A 19183-nucleotide genomic window follows, 5' to 3' on the forward strand; every position below is an offset into this window, starting at 1 on the left:
AGGGTCCAATAGTAGTTCTGGAAGAAGAGTCCTTTTGCAGGACTGGAGTTTATTAAATAAATTTTCCATTTGTAGGAAATACATACTCTATGATAAGGTAGTAGCATTTTAATCAGAAGAGTCAAAAAATGAAATTATGAAGCTTTTGTATTGAACTCTGTTTGGAGCTACTCTCACAAATCAGCTAAAAGCTGAAAACAATTGCTTTTATTAAAATATTTTTATTACATTTTATTCAATGTCACCCCCTCTTCATTTTTATAGTTAGATTGCCTGTCATTCTAATTATCTCCTTGAATAGCATTTGACTGAATAAAGGTCTTATACAAGGCAAATTTTCAGAATGAGAGAGTTCTTCTGGTTGCACATGAGATAGTTCTGGTTGCACAACCTGCTCAACTAAACTCACATACAGTGAAGTGTTGTAATTGATGGTATTGTGCAGGCTCTGTGATGGTTAAGAATGTAAAAAATGCTTTTCCAATTACATTGTTCGTCTGCTTACATTTGCATGTTTAGGAAAAATGCTCTTCCATCATTACTGTCAGTGACACTTTATTGCTATCACATCTTAGTATTACCTTAAGTAGTATTATGCAACAGGTGTCACTGCTGAGGTAGAGAAGAAATCCTTAACACAAAGCTGAAGAGACAAATTTCAATATAACTTCCAAAGTTTGAAGATATGAATTTACCCAGTATCTTGGTGTGAAAGGCAGGTGTCAACCAAGGAAGGCAGAAATCTCCCTTGGAATGGAAAATATGACCCTCTTTCCTCTGAATTATTATAACTTTGAAATTAAGGGGCTTTCAGGCAAAGATATGGGAAAAGGTATAACAGTTCTTTACTAGTATGTATATGGATAACAATGCAACAGTGGGAGTGACGACAAACAGAACCAGAACCCGTTAGGAGCCTTCTCTCGGCTGCGGCGTTTTCCCTTTTGGTGCAGTTACAGTCACAGCCGGCAGGGGCGCTGATGGCTCCCGGCTGGGCGGGGCAGGCGCGATGAGCCCCCGGGCTGCAGGGGGCGCTGTGGCGCGAGCCCAGCCATCCCTCCGAGCGGTAATGGTAGGTGAACTGCAGAGAGAAAGAGAGAAGGGGCTTTCCTTGGCAAACCTTAAGGAGGATGCCACTCTCAGTGCCTCTCTGCAACCTGAATGGACTGCTGCAGGAAACCTCAGGAGCAGCAAGCTGGAATGGCAGAGGTGGGCGCATCCGTTTTGACAAACAGAGTGTGGCAGAAAACTTTGGGTCCTGCCAGAAGTTTCAGGGTGGCTGGTTGTTGGGTTACAGGGTAGCAAGAAGCCCTGAAGCAGCAGGGCTGAGCAGGGCATTGCTCCCCTGGGTAGCTCACCAGCGATGGCTGATCACGGGCTCTGGCTGTGCAGAGGGGGCAGTCGATGGTGGGCAGTGGGGAGCTCACAGGTCCTCCGACAGCACTGGCTCTGGTCTCCCAAGCAGCAGAGAAGCTAGCCAGTAAGCTCCAGTCAAAATGCCGAAGGAAAAGAGCATTAGAAATGGACAAAAATCCACACGGCAACAAGTATCTGTTGTCAGAGAGGTCCCACCGCATGGCTATGGAGAGGACTGACCTCCCTGGAAGGAAGCAGCCAACCTTTCGCCCCCCGGTTCTCACAGGAAATCTCAAGCTGGCTCTTGCCCATTGCAAAACTCCCAGAGCCAGGGTTGAGGGTGGGTAGTGATCATCCCAGACACAAAACAAAAACAAAACCAAAAATTAGTATGGGATAAAACCCCATCCCTAAGACACTCTGGCGAACTGTTTGGTGTCTGTGTTTGTGAAGATTTGTGTAAGGTTTTAAGTGGAAAAATCTGTCCTCTGTATTTTCCTTTTTCCATTTCCATCTTGGTCTCTCAGCTTCTCTCGCAACTTGTACAGCGAAGTTCATTGGAAGCATCACATTTAAAAACTAGTGTTGTATTTTTGCTCACAGTTGCATGTGTAGTATTCACATACCAAATGCTTTTTACATTAAATTCTTACAGAGTATCAAATGCACATCAATGATGAAAAACTGTGAAATGTAGTGTTTTCAAAACCATGCTTGCTTTTTTTTTTAAGTGATGATTGTTTCTGAAAGAAATCACCTCTTCTGTGTAAACACTCATAGCCCTGAAATACCTTCCTGGCTTTAGTTTCTTTTTGTTTTACTGCAACTTGGAGAGAAATCTTGTGGTTGGGTAATAAAATTAATAACTAAATGCTAATGATGGAAAAGTGGATGGCAGTAGTTAAGTACTGAACTGCTGAAAAGGAGTTGAAGATGCTGATACAAAGTGGGAACTTACTCTTCACCTTCTCCGGATACATCTTGCACCTAGCATTCTTGAATCCCAATTCTTTGGTGTAGGCATGGTTAGGAGTTCTCTATCTTAAGTGGGTTTGTTACAAAGGCTAATGTTAATGAGGTAGAGTATAAATCAGGAAAAATCTCCCTGTGTCAGAGTTTCTGTTGATGAAAGTTCCTTTGACTGCCCAGGACATCTAGCAACACTCAACAGCACCTATGCAGTTTACCCAGGTTGTCTGCACATGTTGCTATACAGAATTCCTTTGACTTAATTTAAAATGCTGTGTTTTATACCACAGTCACAGCTCCTTTTCTAAAGGGCTATGAAAGTCAGTGCAAGATTAGGCAGGAATAAACCACTTATGGGAGGTGTAGTGAATCTCTGCCTGCAGTAGAGTGAGGGTGTGCTGGGAGATGGTCTCATCTGGATGTTCTTTACAATACTAAGCAGGTGCCACTGTTAAGTGGCATTCCTCTGAGGATGAGCAAGTTTTGCAGTCCTGGGAAAGGTTAAGTACTCTGAGCTGACAGACCACCACTAATGAAACAATGATGTATAAGTAAACCATAACACTTACATGGCAGGTGAAAGATGGATGGAGTACTTAAAAGAAGGCTCTTGGGAACTCAGTGTGGCATGCAAGGTCAGGAAATATATACTGATTATGTACATTGTATATGTACATATAAACAAAACAAGTGAGACTCCCAAGGACTATCAGAAATCAAGTGATTTTTTAGCATAATGTTACAATGCTGTTTTTTAATGGTTTGTATGTTCACTATTAACCTGCTATTAAATTTGTGAATTTTTGAGGCTTGTACATTTTGAAATCACAATTCCCTTACGTGTGAGACAAATACCTCAGTCATTTTTCAATCCAGAGTTGCATCTGCATGTGACAAAAGGTGACTTCTGAAAAATCTCAGTTATCCAAAACCCTCTCAGCTCCTGCTCCATAGGCAGGTCTGTATATGATCCCTGATGAATGTAACAAATGACAACTGAGTTGTTATGAAAACAATGGCAGTGGGAAGGTTCTTGGTATTTTTACCCCACTAGTCTCCCACTTACGGCACACAGTACTTGGTGGTCCTAGCTTATTATCAGTGTAATAAGTTAGGAAATACACTTGCATTTTGTTAACAAGTCAATTTCCACAAAAGAAAACATCTGGAATCTTATTTTGTTGTTGTTTGATATAAGAGGTAAATCACAATGAAATAAAATAAAATAAAGCCTTTCATGTGACATTCTGGACACCAAAATTATAAATCTATGTACAGTCCGGGATACTCTTCTTAATTTTTACATTCACTTGCATCTTTAAAAATTAATTGTAATTGAGTTTTTCCATGCTTTTTCTTAAAAGAAACCACAAACATAATATTTAAGGCTGACTATAGTATTTGTAATAATCCAAATAGGATTAGGAAAGTAGGAAAAAATATTATCAACAGCCAGTAATTTTTAACACCATTGCTAGCAGAAAATTACTGGCAATTCTGATTGAAACCAGGAAAAAACCAGTCAGTATTTCAGACTGTTGCAATAATAAAATCAGTCTGTTTCTGTAGCAGCAGGTGATCAGAGTGGAGTTATCAGTGTTAGGAAAGTTATGCTGCAGCTGGACACAGACTCTTTGATTGCAGAGCCAGTGCTTTGGATATAGCCACACCCCATCTTCCTACCAGCATGAGCCAGGTCTTATATCCAAATAGCAGTACAGCCAACCATCTCTGCTAAAATATTTCTGTGAATTTACACATTCAAACCCACCAAAATATGGTTTTACAATCACATCAGTTCTCAGGGAAAAAGAACATCTGAAAAATATATGTATATTTTACAAATAAGGACAGATTGTTTCCTCTGCCACGTCTCCAGGCTGATGGTGCAAGAAATTGTCAGGGAGCTATTCTTGATGATCTGAGGGAAGGAACCTGATTTTTAAGCACCTAGACAGTCCTTTGAAGTCAGGGTCAGGTCTGCAGCCTTGAAAATCAGAGAATTTATGCGATTAAATCCAGAGTTGTATCCATGCATTTTGGTGTATTTTGGCCCAAGTTACAAACCTTTATTCTCCTAATCTCCTTGCTATTTGTTGCAAATATTAAACATATCACATGCTAATAAACCCCTTGGGAATACTTCCTTTTCCACAAGAGTTAAAAACCTAATTCTTTAGTGTAATATGGTCTGTTATTAGAATAAAAGTACCTTATTTTACTCTCATTACTTTTCAATATATCTGATGAAAACATAGGAGATTTATATAGACTTATTTAGCAGCTGTCTCATATTTACTTAGACTGTGAGATATAAATTAAATTTAGTAGTTTTTCTCAAAAAGCAGTATGTGTTAATGATTAGACAGTGGCAAAGGTGTTTCTGCTCTGTCAGAACAGGTTTCCATTGTTTCATACTTTTTGGATTGTTTAATGTATCTTTTGTGCATTACACTGTGGCTGATTTAGCACTAAGAACTTTTTAATTTTTAATTTTATAGGAGGAGGTGCTAGGGGAAACAAAACATTAATATGAATACTATCCTCAGTATCAGGATCATATCTTACTTTGATTATTAATTTGAAAGATGATGTAGGAAACTGAATTGCTAAAAATGCTAATTGTATGTTCATATTGGCCCCTGAAACAGTTTGCTGAGTAGACTCTCAGGGTGGAAGAAGGTGAGTCTGTGAAGAACAGACTTTCATAGTGTGCCTGAGAAGAGGTAACTGTGGTGGGTATGTTCTGTTCCAGTATTATGAACCACTAAAATAATCCTGGGAATTTATCCAATTTCACCAACTTTATGCTCCCTTCTGAACTGAGGTCTAATTTTAGTCTAATATGAAGATTTCATAATTTCAGATTTTTGATATTTCAGTTAATAGATGAAAAATAGGATCTCCATTGGGATACTTAGACAGAGCTTTGCAGAGAAGAACCTCAGTGAAAGGACTTGTCTAGAACAGTAGTAAGAATAGATTGCTGGTGCAGGAAATTAATGAGCATGGTCTCATGCAGGAGTTTAGAAAAAGCTGATATATGAGAGCTCACACCATTTAAAAACATCTGTTAGTGATGTCAGTCATAGTAAAAGTGTACAGGACAGGAATCAAACGTGCAGGAAAATGGAAAGAGGAGAAATTCTGGAAAGGTAATACAGTATCAAATTTTAGAGTTAAATAAAAAAAAATCTGGCCAACTCTCTGCTTCCCCAAAAGTATTCGAAACTTATACATATCTCTATACCAACATGAGCCAAGTAAGAATAAAAAAAGTCACTTGAAATTCTTGGCAAAGAAGAAGGATCTTGACATAGTAGCCATTACTGAAGAACACTGGAATGACAAAAATTAATTGGAAAGTGTAATACCTGCTATAAACTGAACAGGATGGACAGCTTAGGTCATAGAGCTGGGAGAGCTATATTAGGGCTATACTGTTGAGCCTTCTACTCAGGAAACAGATATTGAGTCCAAAATGTTGGAGAAGATAAAAGAATCCTCTAAGCCTAATGAAGTAGTAATAATGGGTGAATTCAACTGCCTTCAGCTGGTCAAATGTCACATTGGGATAGAGTGTAAGGAAAGCAATTTCTCATCACTCTCAGCGATTGCCTTTTGAAATGTTTAGTTCTAGAATATGCAAGTGGAAGTTCTTGATAAGAGCTTCTTACCTGAGCAGAATGCAGGTAAGAAGCTCTTAACTCCTGTATCAGAATGCACCATTTTTTATTAAAGTCATGGCTACTGTAAAACCTAAATTCAATATTGAAGAGCCAATAGGTAGTTTGTAGAACCACTGTTAGGCTAGAAGATATAAGAACTCTTTATACAAAAGATAAAAAAGTAAGAAAATTAAATTCCAAGAGGGAATAACCAAGAGGGAATCTAGGTTAGGTGTTCCGTAGTAGAACAAGAGATGCAGCAGAAAAGCATGCTGTATTTGAATAATGTGACATGGATCAGGATAAAGATTAATGCATCAGGCCTCAAAATGCCATCCCCAGGCATGTCAATAAAAAGTAATTTTGTCTATAGCATATGGTTGCAAATAGCTATAAAGCTGTGATATGAGAAGAACTTTGTCAAAGCCATCACCTCACATGCACACAAAACCCAACAAGTTTGGTGAAGGAGACAGTCTGTAAGACACTGGCCTCGAAGAAAGCAGCAGTAGAGAGTAGGAACATTCCAATGAACTGTGATTTTCCTGTGTGTATTCATAGAGTATCACAGACATGGTTCTAGGGACCTTAGAGACTGTAACATACTCACAGTGTTCACTGTGTCAGAATAAGGCAATGGGAGGAAAGAGGTAAATTAATAGGCTGTCAGAAACAACAAAGCCAGATTTTATTAATTCAAAAATTTGTTAAGAAAGCAACCTTTCTTTAAATTATGTTCTGCCTCATGAAATGGTAAAAAACTTTCAATATGAGAGATAGGTAGAGTGGAGATAGATGTGATTCATTAATACAACTCTTAGATATATGTCGTAGAGAGCTAATACCTTCTCTAAGTGACCCTTGAATAATAGAAACTGTTTGGAAAGAAGAATAGTAAAGTTATTAGTGATGAAGGACAAACTTTCCAACAGAACTTGAATATATTGGAATTTCTGCTTTGGAAAAAAAGTGGAGTGGAAACATTCTGACATCCAAACCATTCTGTTGTGCAACAACAGTCTAGGAATACAAGATCAAGCAGAACCAGACATCAGATGGGGATATATTTAATATCCTTTCCAAATTTCAAATAACTTGACATATTTTTATTGGGAAAGGGGTACTTTCAGTATGTGGTACTTTCAATTCCAATATGGCATTTTCTTTGCAACATGTGCTGTTACTTTTTCAGGGGGTGATTATGGCCATTGCTCTATGTTCAGCATGTACAGGGGAAACTATTATTACTTTTTTGTGGTTTGGAGACACGAGTGGTAATTTCATTTACCAACAGCCAGCTATCTTGTGGCTACAGAAATATGGAGAAATTGGTTACATCATTTCCTTTGTGGCCCTTAAAATCCTTTTCACTAAACTCTAGATGAATCTGTGAAAGAGTAGTACCTGTACATATGCATATGTTGAGTGCATAGCACCACGTTAAATAGAACTTTTAAAATTTGAATCAGTGAAGAAGGGAGGTGGGAGCTGCAAGGTTAGATATGTTTCTGATTTCAGTAACTCCTTTGATAGGGATTTGCAAGCTTAACTTAGGTAGAATTGAAATTTTGCTGGCAATTTTAAGAGAAACTGTGTTGTCATGGGTGGTTAGTTACATGTGTCATCAGAAGTGATATCTGTATTTGGAATAAAAGAAAATTGTGTCACAGAATCAATCAATTTGGTTGAAAAAGACCCCTGAGATCATAAGTCCAAAGACCATCATGTCGACTATATCAGAGTCAGTCTTTCCTTAAATACCTCCAGGGCAGGAGCTCCACCACCTCCCTGGGCAGCCCATGTCAATATCTGATCACCCTTTGAAAAAATACATCCTAATGTCCAGCCTAAATCTCCCCTAGCCCTCTTCTCCTGTCACTGGCTTCCTGGGAGAAAAGGCCAAGCCTCACCTGACTGCAGCCTCTTTTCAGATAGTTATAGGTCTTATCTCCAGGACTGACAAACCCAGCTCCCTCAGCTGCTCCTCACAGGGCTTATGCTCCAAATCCTTTATCAGCCTTGTTGCCCTTTTCTAGACTCATTTCAGTACCGCAATGTCCTTCCTAAACTGAGTGGCCCAGAACTGGATGCAGAACTCAAGGTATGGCCTCACCATGCTGAGTACAGGGGAAGAATATTTCCCTAGTGCTGCTGGCCACACTGTTCCTGGTACATATTAAAAGACTTTTACTGAAAGACTGAAGACTGCTTCTGATTTCTTTACAGTGATCTCCCTGTAAAATACCTCCCAAACATTATTTGATTCAGAAAATCTCATGTGGTAGTAGACCATATAGTATTTCTACCCTGCAAAATAACCCATATGGAAAAAAAAATTAAAATTTGATCTATTGATTGCCATCATCTTTTACATGATTCTCTTGGTTCATCAGTTCCTTATTATGAGCTCAGGTGAATACAGACACAGTAGAGGGCTCTACCACATCAGAAATATCATGACCATTTAAGCTGTACAAGACAATGGAGGAGAAAGCCATTGAGTTGTGTCTCTTACCTTTTCCTCTGGTCCTTGATGGTAAAGGATGTGAATGTTGCATTCTCCCAAGGCTAGAATGCAGTAATCCTTCATATTTTTTAAGAATGCACATGAGAAGTTGGTGAAGCTTTTTTTCAATTTGTTTTTGAGAGTCCTAATAGTGCATTGAATGGAATGGGAAATTACCCAGTTATTTTAAACAGTGCTGGTGATGTAGGAAAAAACAGCCACAGATCTTGACCAGTCATTTCTTGGTGATTGTTTTCTTCAAAAGAAAAGTTGGAACTGAGTATATCAATATAGGCTTAATTACTGTAGAAAATAAGATTAATAGAAATTTCAGTGGTTTTGAGTAAAAAATATATCTGAGAGGAAAATTCAACACTGTACTAATAGTGAAAATAATAAAGAAGCTTGACTGCATCTTAAGCAATTCTTTTAAAAGAAGTTGTGGGGATCCTCAATGATACTTCAGGGGTTTTGTAGCTCATTCTGTAAATAAAAGGGATCTGGAATTTGAGTCTAACTAAAAAAGTATTTTAAAAGAAATTTAGGTCTGTCTTATGAGAAGAAGAATTTAGAGATTTAGAGCAGAGAAAAACAGGATTTTTGTGGAGCCCTGAGTCACTGCTAGACAATGTGTATGCTTTTCTTTAAACAACTGGAGCCACTTTTAGGTACAAGCTTTAACTTGCCATCTAAAGAACTGCTTATTCACCTCAGCGTGCTGTGGATTTCAAGTTCAAATGAAACCGTGTGTTTTCTTGCATTCATGTCCCAAATAATCAATTAAATGCATAAAGCAAGCTTGTGTAAATAAGTTGTGGAGAAAGGATGCCAGACTTTCAATACTGTTTGATTAAGGGCATAACTGGAAAGATTATAAATATGAATTTAAAAAAAAAATTATATTTTCTAATTCTGTCATTTGGAAAAATAATTCTGGATGTCTTGCTTGAATGTCTACCAAAACTGCCTTTAACCTTCTGAAATAGAAATAGAACTAATGATTTGGTATAGCGCCAAGCAATTAGACCAGTGAGGAGACATTGTTCCACCAGCATCTATTATTGGAAATATCTGAATTTCTAAATGTCAGCTAAATAGGTTCATCCCACAAGCTAAGAAAAAGCTGACCTGACCTTTTGACAGCACCTGTTCAGGAATGGGAAATTTTTAAGTGCGCTATTCTACAGAGATAAAGGGTTCACAAAATTTGACCTGGAAAGAATGGTTAAAGGAATTAGTTTTGTTTAGTCTAGAAAAGAGCAGACAGAGGAAGGATGTGATTACAATCTTCCAGTACATAAAAGAATGTTATAAAGATGATAGTTATTGGTTTTCTATGTTCATCTGGGGAAAAGACAAGAATAAAGATGTTTAATAGACAGACACTTAGATTATGTATCAGGAGAAAAAATTCTAGCAATAAAATTGCAGAACAAGGTGCAGGCTACATAAGAAAATTCTCATCTTATTAATTTGAAATTTTAAAGATTAATTAGACGAAGACTTGTCATTAATAGTCAAGGTTGCTGTGTTGTTCGTGGTATGAGGTGAATAGGTAGATGACCACTTAAAAGGCTTTTTCCATGTTTCATTTTCTATATCTGATACATTTGGCAAGACATTCAAGACTTGTTACATTGGATATGAAAATAATTGCCTAGTGGGTGCCTATCTATTTTTAAAAAATAATTCTGATTATATGATTAAGGTAACAGTATTACAAGAATGGAAGAATAATAGGTAAAGAAATTATTGTTTAGTGGCTTTTGGTGCGGAACTATATGAACAAGAGCAGTGACTTTGCTAATATAAATCTATTTTTCTCTGTTACTTGACAATTTTGGTATCACACATTGTTTTCTGGCTGAAGTTAATAACAAGGATCTGAAAATTGTGATGTATAATCTCCCCATATAGATATACACAAGGCCTGAAGCATGGCATACCCACTCAAAAGAATAGAAAAAACATCACAATTATTTAGTGTTTCCAAAATGTTTATAAAAACTATTAACACAGCATTTCATGGTATGATCCATCACAAGCTCAAAACTAACAGTGCAAAAACAAACAAGAGAACTTGGTTTATGTATAGGCCGTTAGTATATATTGAAGGGTAATATGAAAGGGTGTGAAGGTTTTAATAGTCATTCTGTGTTGGTACCAGCTGTCTGTTGGTGGCTGAAAGTGTAACATGCTTGCAGCTCAGTTTGTTTGATGATGACTCTAAGAGCTTAAAGATATGTTAGACATGTGGAGTCTTAGTGAAGCATTTATTTAGCTGCATGAATAAAAAGTAGTGTCAAATTTCAAAGCTTTTTTCCTTCACATTAAACAGACTACTTGTGTTGTAGCTCCTTGTATTTTCAGAGAGTCTATGAAAGAACATGATAATCTTTATCTCTTTTTTTCCTCTTGAGTTTAGGAACTGATTGTATTTTATATTACATACATGTTTTGTTTTGTTTTGCTTTGTTTTCCTAGGTACTGCACAATGGACTTGTGATGGAAATGAATCATCCAACAGCTGGGAAGATAGCTGTTCCAGGTTAGATGTCTAATCCTTTTTGCTGAATTAAATGCTACATGACATCCTGAGTGGTTCTGGAACTCAGCTGAGGACATGACGCTTCTTCACATTTCACTCAAATGAATAAAAGTTTAACCGGGCTGACATTTGTCGGATAGTCATTCCACTGATGGAATAGTCATTCCAGTAGCAGAAAAATTGATTAAAATGTGTGTCAGAATAGCTTCTGGTTTTCCTCGGTCAGTTGTCATAACATGAATATCAATTTGATAATATTTCCAAATTCCCACTGGTAGAAATGTTACTGCTAAATAATCTACATGAATACATGAATCTGTTTTTGATTTAGTTTGATTTTGCAAGTTACCCAGGCTTCTTTTAGGGACTTATCTGTTTAAAAGAAAAAAAAAAAAGAAAAAAAGAAAAAAAAAGAAAACAAAAGAACAGGGAATTTTTTACTGAAGACTTAATGAAGCTCTGCCATAATGAAGTCTTAAATAGCAATTTATAACTTCCAAAAAATACAGAACCATATAAAAAAGTAATTAACTAGTCTCTCCTCTTCACAGCTCTAAATGAACCAGGAACTGGTGTAGCTTTCTTTCCATTAGACCGAGTTATGTAATGGAGTTAGGTTCAGCCACAGCCATTAGGAACATCTTGCAGTTGGCTTGGTTTTGATAATTGATCCTTATCTCATAACCTGTTAGTTATTGGATCAAATTTTCTGCTTCTCTCTGCTTTTCTTTCTCACAGGCCACATTGAGAATTGTTTCCTCCTTCATTCAAAGAACTATATCATGTCTAGTTTTGTAAAAACTTTTCCGTACATTGTGATTTTCTGTGCCAGCTCCATCCTCTGACACTGCATCCAGTTGTCATCAATTTCAATTGACTTGAGCACATGTAGTGTTAAGAAGAATTTGACCCATAAAATTTATCTTAATTTTCACATCTTGGAATCATACTGAAAAATTATTTGAAAGAAACCAATCCTGTATTAGATCATGTTTTCTTCATGAATAGATGGGGTGTTTGTGTGTGTGGATGTTTATGCTCCATATTTGCTCTTTATCACAGTTTGCAGTCCACATTTGGTCTCACTAGATTTGAATGTTTGGTTGACTGTATTGAAAAATGCTTCTCTAATTTAGATGCACATATCTGGAAATAGCAATCCTTTTTTAAAGAATTTTCTTACAGTCAAGTAATTCTGGTTTATTTGCCCAAAATGAAAAGACAAATAAAAGGTTTTTGAGTTAATTCTTTTTTAAGAAGTAGAAATGAAAGCCTTTCAGATGGTAAAGGAAGTGTGTAAGGTTTTCATGTTGCATACAATTTATAATCTATCTTAGAGAAAGCAAATACTCCTTAAGGGGATAGCTTAAACTGCAAGAAGAGGAAAGAGATGAAAGGAATGTTCTAATATCTGTCAGCAGTGATAGAATGTATTGGCAAGAGACTGAGTTTTTACATAGGTAAGCCATAGTACTTCCCAAATCCTTAGTAATTTTTTTATTTTATTAAACTAGTGACACTGCACTAAACTAAAATAAATCATCTTAGTCTCTAATGGTTTGCCATTTAGATGGACTTCTATGAAGAGTTTCTTGTATTGAAACAGATGGCTGAAATGATTATTGGATATTTGAGCAGGAAAAGTAGAATTCCTTCCTTTCCTGGCATGGGAGGATAAGGAGGGGAGACACAGGGGAGGAAAGGGGGAAGAACACTTATTCAGTGTGAGCAGAATGGACCTATTGATATCACTGGAAAGATAGTGCATTGTGCTGTCCCAAAACTAAAGTGAATTTGGCCACTGTTGATGATAGGTAATGGAAGTACCCTAGATTTGTCCTACTTAATGATATATCAGAAGAGTACAGGGAAGAGTGTGCAAAGAAAACCTACAGTAGATAATTTCTTCTCAATGGCAGCTAAGAAATAGAAGGTTTTGGTTTTTTTTAATGTGGTTATATTTTAATATCTTGTATTTGGTAGAGAACAAGTTTACTAAGGTCTCAGTTTCTGTCTCAGGATTGCTTATTAAGGAAAATTAAGTTATTAATGTGAATGTTGAAACTGAATAAGCTGAAAATGTTTTTCTTTTAGAAGACTGGGGAGATTCTAATCCCAAAATAAAAATAGGTTGCTGTTATTTATTAACCATATAAGCCAGATTTTAAAGTGTCCTTTAGTAATTGAATTGGACATCACACTTGAGGCTCTTGACAGAGGTCTGACTTTTGCTGCCAAATAAAGTTGTGAGTGCAGTGACAAGCACTAATTAAGTGGGCCATGCTGGCAGATTTCAGCTCCAAGTATCACAGGTGGCCTCTGTGTCTAGCATATTGATTTGCAGTAGTCCTTCTCCAAGCATCTCCCCAGCTTGAGAGTTGATTCAAATCTGTGTATGAGTCCTCCTTTGGAGATCTTGCAGCTTGAAATGGATTTTGCCATTGACATTAGTGTTGGCTACATTTTTAATGTTGGACTTGGTAATTAATACCCCTCCTTTACTTAAATATCTTTTGATATGGTTATTGAACTTGGTTCTTTCCTCACTTTTCCCCCTTGCCATTTTTGTGATTCCCAGCCTAAAATGTACTGTGTGCTGATAAGTGTGTTATAAGGTGGTGGGAGAAGTTGTACTACAAAGAACATTTTTCTAGTAATTTTTCTTTTCAGAATGTATCTTTTTGGTAGGAAAGCAAGAGACCTTGCATCTTATTTCAGGTATTCATGAAAAATGTCTATGCACAAATAGATTGCATTGCTGTTACTAGTATCAAGATATCTCTGATTCAAGAACAAATGTGAAAAAGAGAGTTCATTGTGTCTTAGAGTGACTCTATAAAAGTTTGTGAGAACATTCTGAAGAAAAATGTGGTTCTGTGGTAGTTCAGTGGTTTCATTAGGATGTTTCACCTAAATAATTCCGTATAGTCATGTCATGATGTTGTTCTTGAACTGACGTATCCATACACTTGTCTTATAGAATGTTATATACACTATATGTACTTGTTATATAGAATGTGCAACACTGTGCAAGAGCCCTGCTTGGGTCATTCTTGCCAGAACTGGTTCATCTGATTGTAGGGCTGAACTGATGAATCTTTTCTGTTTCTGTACCTGAAGGCAACTTAATAATCTTTAGTTCAGGGCAGTGCTCCAAAGATGATCAGGAGCTGGAGCACCTCAGCTGGAAAGGTAGAGCCAGGGGAAAAGGCGGACTCAGGGGCACCTGTCAGAAGCCCTTTGATACCTACAGGAATATTATCAATGTGAAGAGCTGGGTTCTTCACAGCAGCACATGGTGGGAGGAGGATGGACAAGAGAGATTCACCCTGTGTATCATGAAATCTTTTTTATCATGACAACAGTGGGGACAGTGGAGCAGGTTGCCCAGAGAGGTCTGCATACTCCGTTCTTAGACATTTTCAAGAAACAGCTAGGTAAAGCCAGGGCCAACCTGATCTGACCTAGAACATGACTCTGACCTGATCCAAGTAAGAGTGGAATCCTCCTGAAGTCCTTCCAACTTGGATTATGTTCTTATTCTGTGATTAACATTAGTATCTTTTCCTCAGCTCTATTATACTTAGCCCTTCCCACAGAGATCTGATTGTGAAATGACACTCTTCATTCAAATGAGAAATGTAAAGCACAGAAAGTACTCCCAGGGACAAAGATATAATGTTTTATACAGTGCAAGATTGCAGATGATACTGGATGGCACAGAGACACTACAGGTAAGTGAAGGGACAAAATTTTGAGAAGTTTTAGCGTCTGGGTTAGTCTTGAACTACTTTGCCAATGAGTAATGAATTTTTCAAAAAGTGGTAGTATGTGGATTTCGGGAAGCCACTGAGTATTCTGAGTGTCAATATGGAGCACAATGGGTGCTCCCAACCCATACTGATTACATAGGAAAAAACTAATGGATACAATACAGTCTTTCCCAAACCTTTTCAATTACGGTGCCCTTATTTGGTTTAGGTAACTCAGATAATAATACTCTCAGCTTCTGCATTGTCTAGTCTATAATGTTGTTTTTTAAAGTCGAAACAGTGTTTGTAATATTATTTTTTAATGAGAAAACCACTATGTATTCAGCTGTCCCTAACAAGCTAACCTTTTTAGAGTTTATTAACTAGCAGGAACCTTTGTGAACTAAATTTGATTTCTGAGCCCTTCTAAGCCTTAGCAAACTGGGGATTTGGATATAAGCCTAAACTTCGGAATCATCTCTGATCAAACAGGAAGCAATGAAACTATTGAAGTTGTGTAAATCACCTTTTCCAGATGAAACAAATATTCTTAGTTTTGATAATGTTTATGTTGTATGTTCTTCTCATCCCCATTTCCTGAGTTGATAAACACAATGCCTCTCCTTTGGCCCATGATGTGCACCAAGGATGACTTTATTGCTCAGAGAGGCCAATTTCATACCTGGCTTCATAATTTCCATCTGTGCTCTTGAGATAAAGTTTTTGGGGGACTATTCCAAGCTCAGTTAGGGAAAAGAGTGCAGGATTCCTCCTTAATGTAGATTTCTTGGACTGAATTCAGGCAACTTATGTTAATTAATCAACCCACTCAGGAGAAATGTCCCTTTTTCCGGTCTTCTCCTGTCACTGTGCATTACAAATATACTACTGAAACAGGAAAGAATTTTTTTCAGAGGTAGGCTTTTCCTGTTGTGTGTGATTCATTAAATGGTGTCATGGCTCCATGGAGACTAATTGCTATCAATCTCTTAGAAGAATGGTTTTAAAGAATAAGAAAAAGAGGCAAGAAATCTAATAGGACTTCCCTATTGTACCACAGATTTCTTCCTTAAGAAGAAATCCTTGGAAAAATCACTCTAATTGTTTGCAGTTTTTTGGATCTTGGTTAATAATTGAAAACTACTTTAATTCCTCAGGGAAGGAATTTCTTGGGAAAACTCTGTTTGTTATTTTAAATATTTATTTTGATTTTTTATGTATGTATTCATACCTATTTTTTTCATGTATGTAGTATACTAGTCATAGTTAAGGAAACAGTGGGGTGTCTATGTATTTGATCAGAGCATTTCAATGCAGGCAGCAAATATGGCTCTAAGTGATATTTTTGCTATTTTTTTGGACCATTTACTGTAAGTGTAGTAGAGGAAGCTTCAGTAGCTCTATAAAGCAGAAAAAAGTGACTTCCACATGGAGGAAGTTTGCAGGAAATTAAGGAAGTCTGTACTCCAATCCATTATTTCCTGCAGCTAGGAGATCCTTCAATATAGCAACAACAACAACAACATAAAAAATCTAAACAATTTTTTCAGCATCCTTTGCTTGAAATTCTGCTCCTATCTGCTTCTCATCAGGTGTTTTTTCATATGTGTGTGCCTGTCTGTGTGTGTGTGCCTGTCTGTATGTGTGTGCATGTATGTGCATAACCAACGTTGATTGAAAAATTTTAATTTCACTTCACTATTTATGGTACTTTGGAGACAAACAGCTTCACCAGCATTACCATGACCTCATTTGTCTTTTTTAGTCATCAGGGCTGACTGTTTATGTCTTTTACATTCACAGAGCTGATTTCAATTTTGAGGACTCCATGACCATTACAGGAACTTACACAAATGATGTTTGACAGCTCACCTAGGTATCCTCAAAATACTTTAAAACAAATTAATAAATATATAAACAGTATATTCATACTGATTGCAAAAGCAGAGAAGAGATGGTGGGAATGGCAAGAAATATGTTATTGGCTTCAAGATTATATAGAAAGGCATCTTTTTAATGAATGATGCTTTAATTTGGAATCTTTCAAGAATTCTTTTAAAGTAAAACATTAATAACAAACCTTTTTACATTTTTGCTCCTCTGTCATATATTTCCACAGTATTTCTCTACCACATATTTTAAAACTTGTTATTTCTTTTAGGAATGGTCTTGATGCCACAGTTAATACTTTTAAAGTTGCTTTTAGGAAGAAAAAGCAGCTATTTTTTACTTAGTTCTAGGTCTTCAGTTGTTGGAGGGAATTAAGAAATAGTGGAAGACTTTTCCATCAGTCTCAAAGTAACTATCAGTACTGAATGGGACCAGTACTGACTGGGTCACTCAAGCAATGGCTCTCCAGAGCCGCTGCTCAAGGTTTCTGAGCCAGACTCTTCTCTCATCACACCCTAGGTTTCTTTGTTGGTCTTTAGGATCTGGCAATCAAAGTTGTTTTTCTTTTATTGTGTATTTTTTCCGGATCTGGCACTGCTATACAGGGAGGAAAAATAAAAATTTTTCAGGAGACAAGTGGGGACATTTTTCTGCCTTGTACATAATAAGTCAAGTGAAGCTGTGGTTGAAGTATTAAATGTTGATGGGTAATTATACTTCTAGTTACCGGAGAATATTTTCTTTACATTTTCCTCCATGTGTCCTAAGCTATACTAGGATTTTCTGTAAACTGGACATAATTCTGATGGAGCATTAACTCAAGACTAACTCATTGCTGTCACGTGGTGGGGGGAGGGAGGGGGTGAAAGGTGAAGTATTGACTGAAAAGCCAAACAGACGAATGAGTTTTCCACCAATGCCATTTTCCTAAAATTCAACTTTGTCTAAAATGATGTGGTTTTTTCTTCTGTTTGAATGTGTTTCCCACTTCTTTCTTTATAAATAACAATAACTTAGAAAGTAGTTTCTTAACCCTCGCTCCCTAACAAGCACAGCCAGGTGCTCACACAGTTCAGGGTGTGTGATTATAAAGATATGTCTGCATGCCTCGGGTGTGTTGTAAAACAGCCAAATTACTTCAACACCCATGCATTTTTCATATATCTTTATGATCTTTAATAATTATTGGATAAGAAAAGGAATCTACTGTCAGTTTGAAAAGGGTTGGTTTCATTAAATGCAAGAATATGTTTTAAACATCTAGAAAATTTTACTTAATCCCTAGGATACTGAGTGGACTAATCCTCATTTGTGTTTCCTTCATATCATCTTGACCCAAGCCCTGCCTTCCCATCAATGGTAATAGTGATTGGACTTACCCTCTTTTCTGTGAATCTAGACTGAACAATTTTGCGGTCAGCACTGGCCATTAGATCATGTGCTTTGCCTTTTTATCATATTGACCTTGGAATGTCATCAATTTAACTCTTACACGTATTTTTGGCTATAGTTTGTCTTTTTCAGAACTCCTCAAGAGATGGGAAATTTGGCAAATATCTGCATTTGTCTTTAAAGGCCTGATTACTTTAGTCATTAAAAACCCTATATCTTCAGTTTAATGCAGAAATTGTATTTTTTTTTTGTGTCTTTCATGAGGTTTAAATACTTTTTGTACCATGAAAGTACTTACATGACCAAAATTTTATCTAGATAACTTTTTGACAAACTATGCAGGGTAAATTGCCCAGATCTTTTCAGGTCCTTTGTGCAAGTACAGTGCTGTTACAATTTTGTAACTCTGTCTTTTTTATTGCAGTCTATGTATTGTATATATACAGGAAAAACTGCAGTTGTATAGAGTGCATGGCAAACTTCGTGACTGACTCTGGTCAAGTCTCTTAGCCCATGAAATTATGTTTCTTGCTTTGTCATGCAAAAGATTGAGATAATAGAATTCACAGTTAGCTATTATTTTTTCCAAATTATAATATTCATATTTGGTGATATTTGATGCTATTTTTCCTTGTAGGTTATGAAAAGAAACGTCAGCGAGAAATAAGGGGCAAAATAAGGCTTATACAGTTAGCTTAGTTGTTCAGTTTATTAAGAGGCAGCCTTAGATAGAGTGTACCTGTTGTATGTTAGTCAATATATCTGTAACTCCTGAAGTAGGAAATATTTAAGTCCTTTTAGTCAATGTGAACTTTGTCATGGTTTGAGCTTGGCGCAATGCCAGTGCCCCCATGAAAATGCCTCCTCCCTGGTGTCTGCTGTGAGATGTGATCAGAAATAGAGCAAAGCAGGCTCCAGCTTAGGAATAAAAGGGAAAAAAAACTTTATTAACTTACAACTATAAAAGAGAACACACAGAACTTGGGATGAAAACCTTCCAAAAACATTCCTCCTCCTCCCCCCACCAAATTTCCAATACATTCACTCCTCAGATCACCAACTCTCATTCCATCACCACCCTTCAGATTATCAATTCTCAGTT

General features: G+C 36.9%; 1 protein-coding gene across 3 annotated transcripts in view; it reads left to right on the forward strand.

Moving 5' to 3' along the window:
* The window catches only part of SUGCT (succinyl-CoA:glutarate-CoA transferase), a 318976-nt gene that overhangs the window by 255193 nt on the left and 44600 nt on the right, over positions 1-19183 (forward strand). For all 3 annotated transcript variants that reach the window (XM_050971781.1, XM_050971783.1, XM_050971782.1), the window contains one exon: positions 10984-11047. In XM_050971781.1, the coding sequence (XP_050827738.1) occupies positions 10984-11047 (64 nt within the window). The remainder of the gene's footprint in view (positions 1-10983; positions 11048-19183) is intronic.

Source organism: Serinus canaria, chromosome 2, assembly GCF_022539315.1.
Source record: "Serinus canaria isolate serCan28SL12 chromosome 2, serCan2020, whole genome shotgun sequence".
Taxonomy (NCBI): Eukaryota; Metazoa; Chordata; class Aves; order Passeriformes; family Fringillidae; genus Serinus; species Serinus canaria.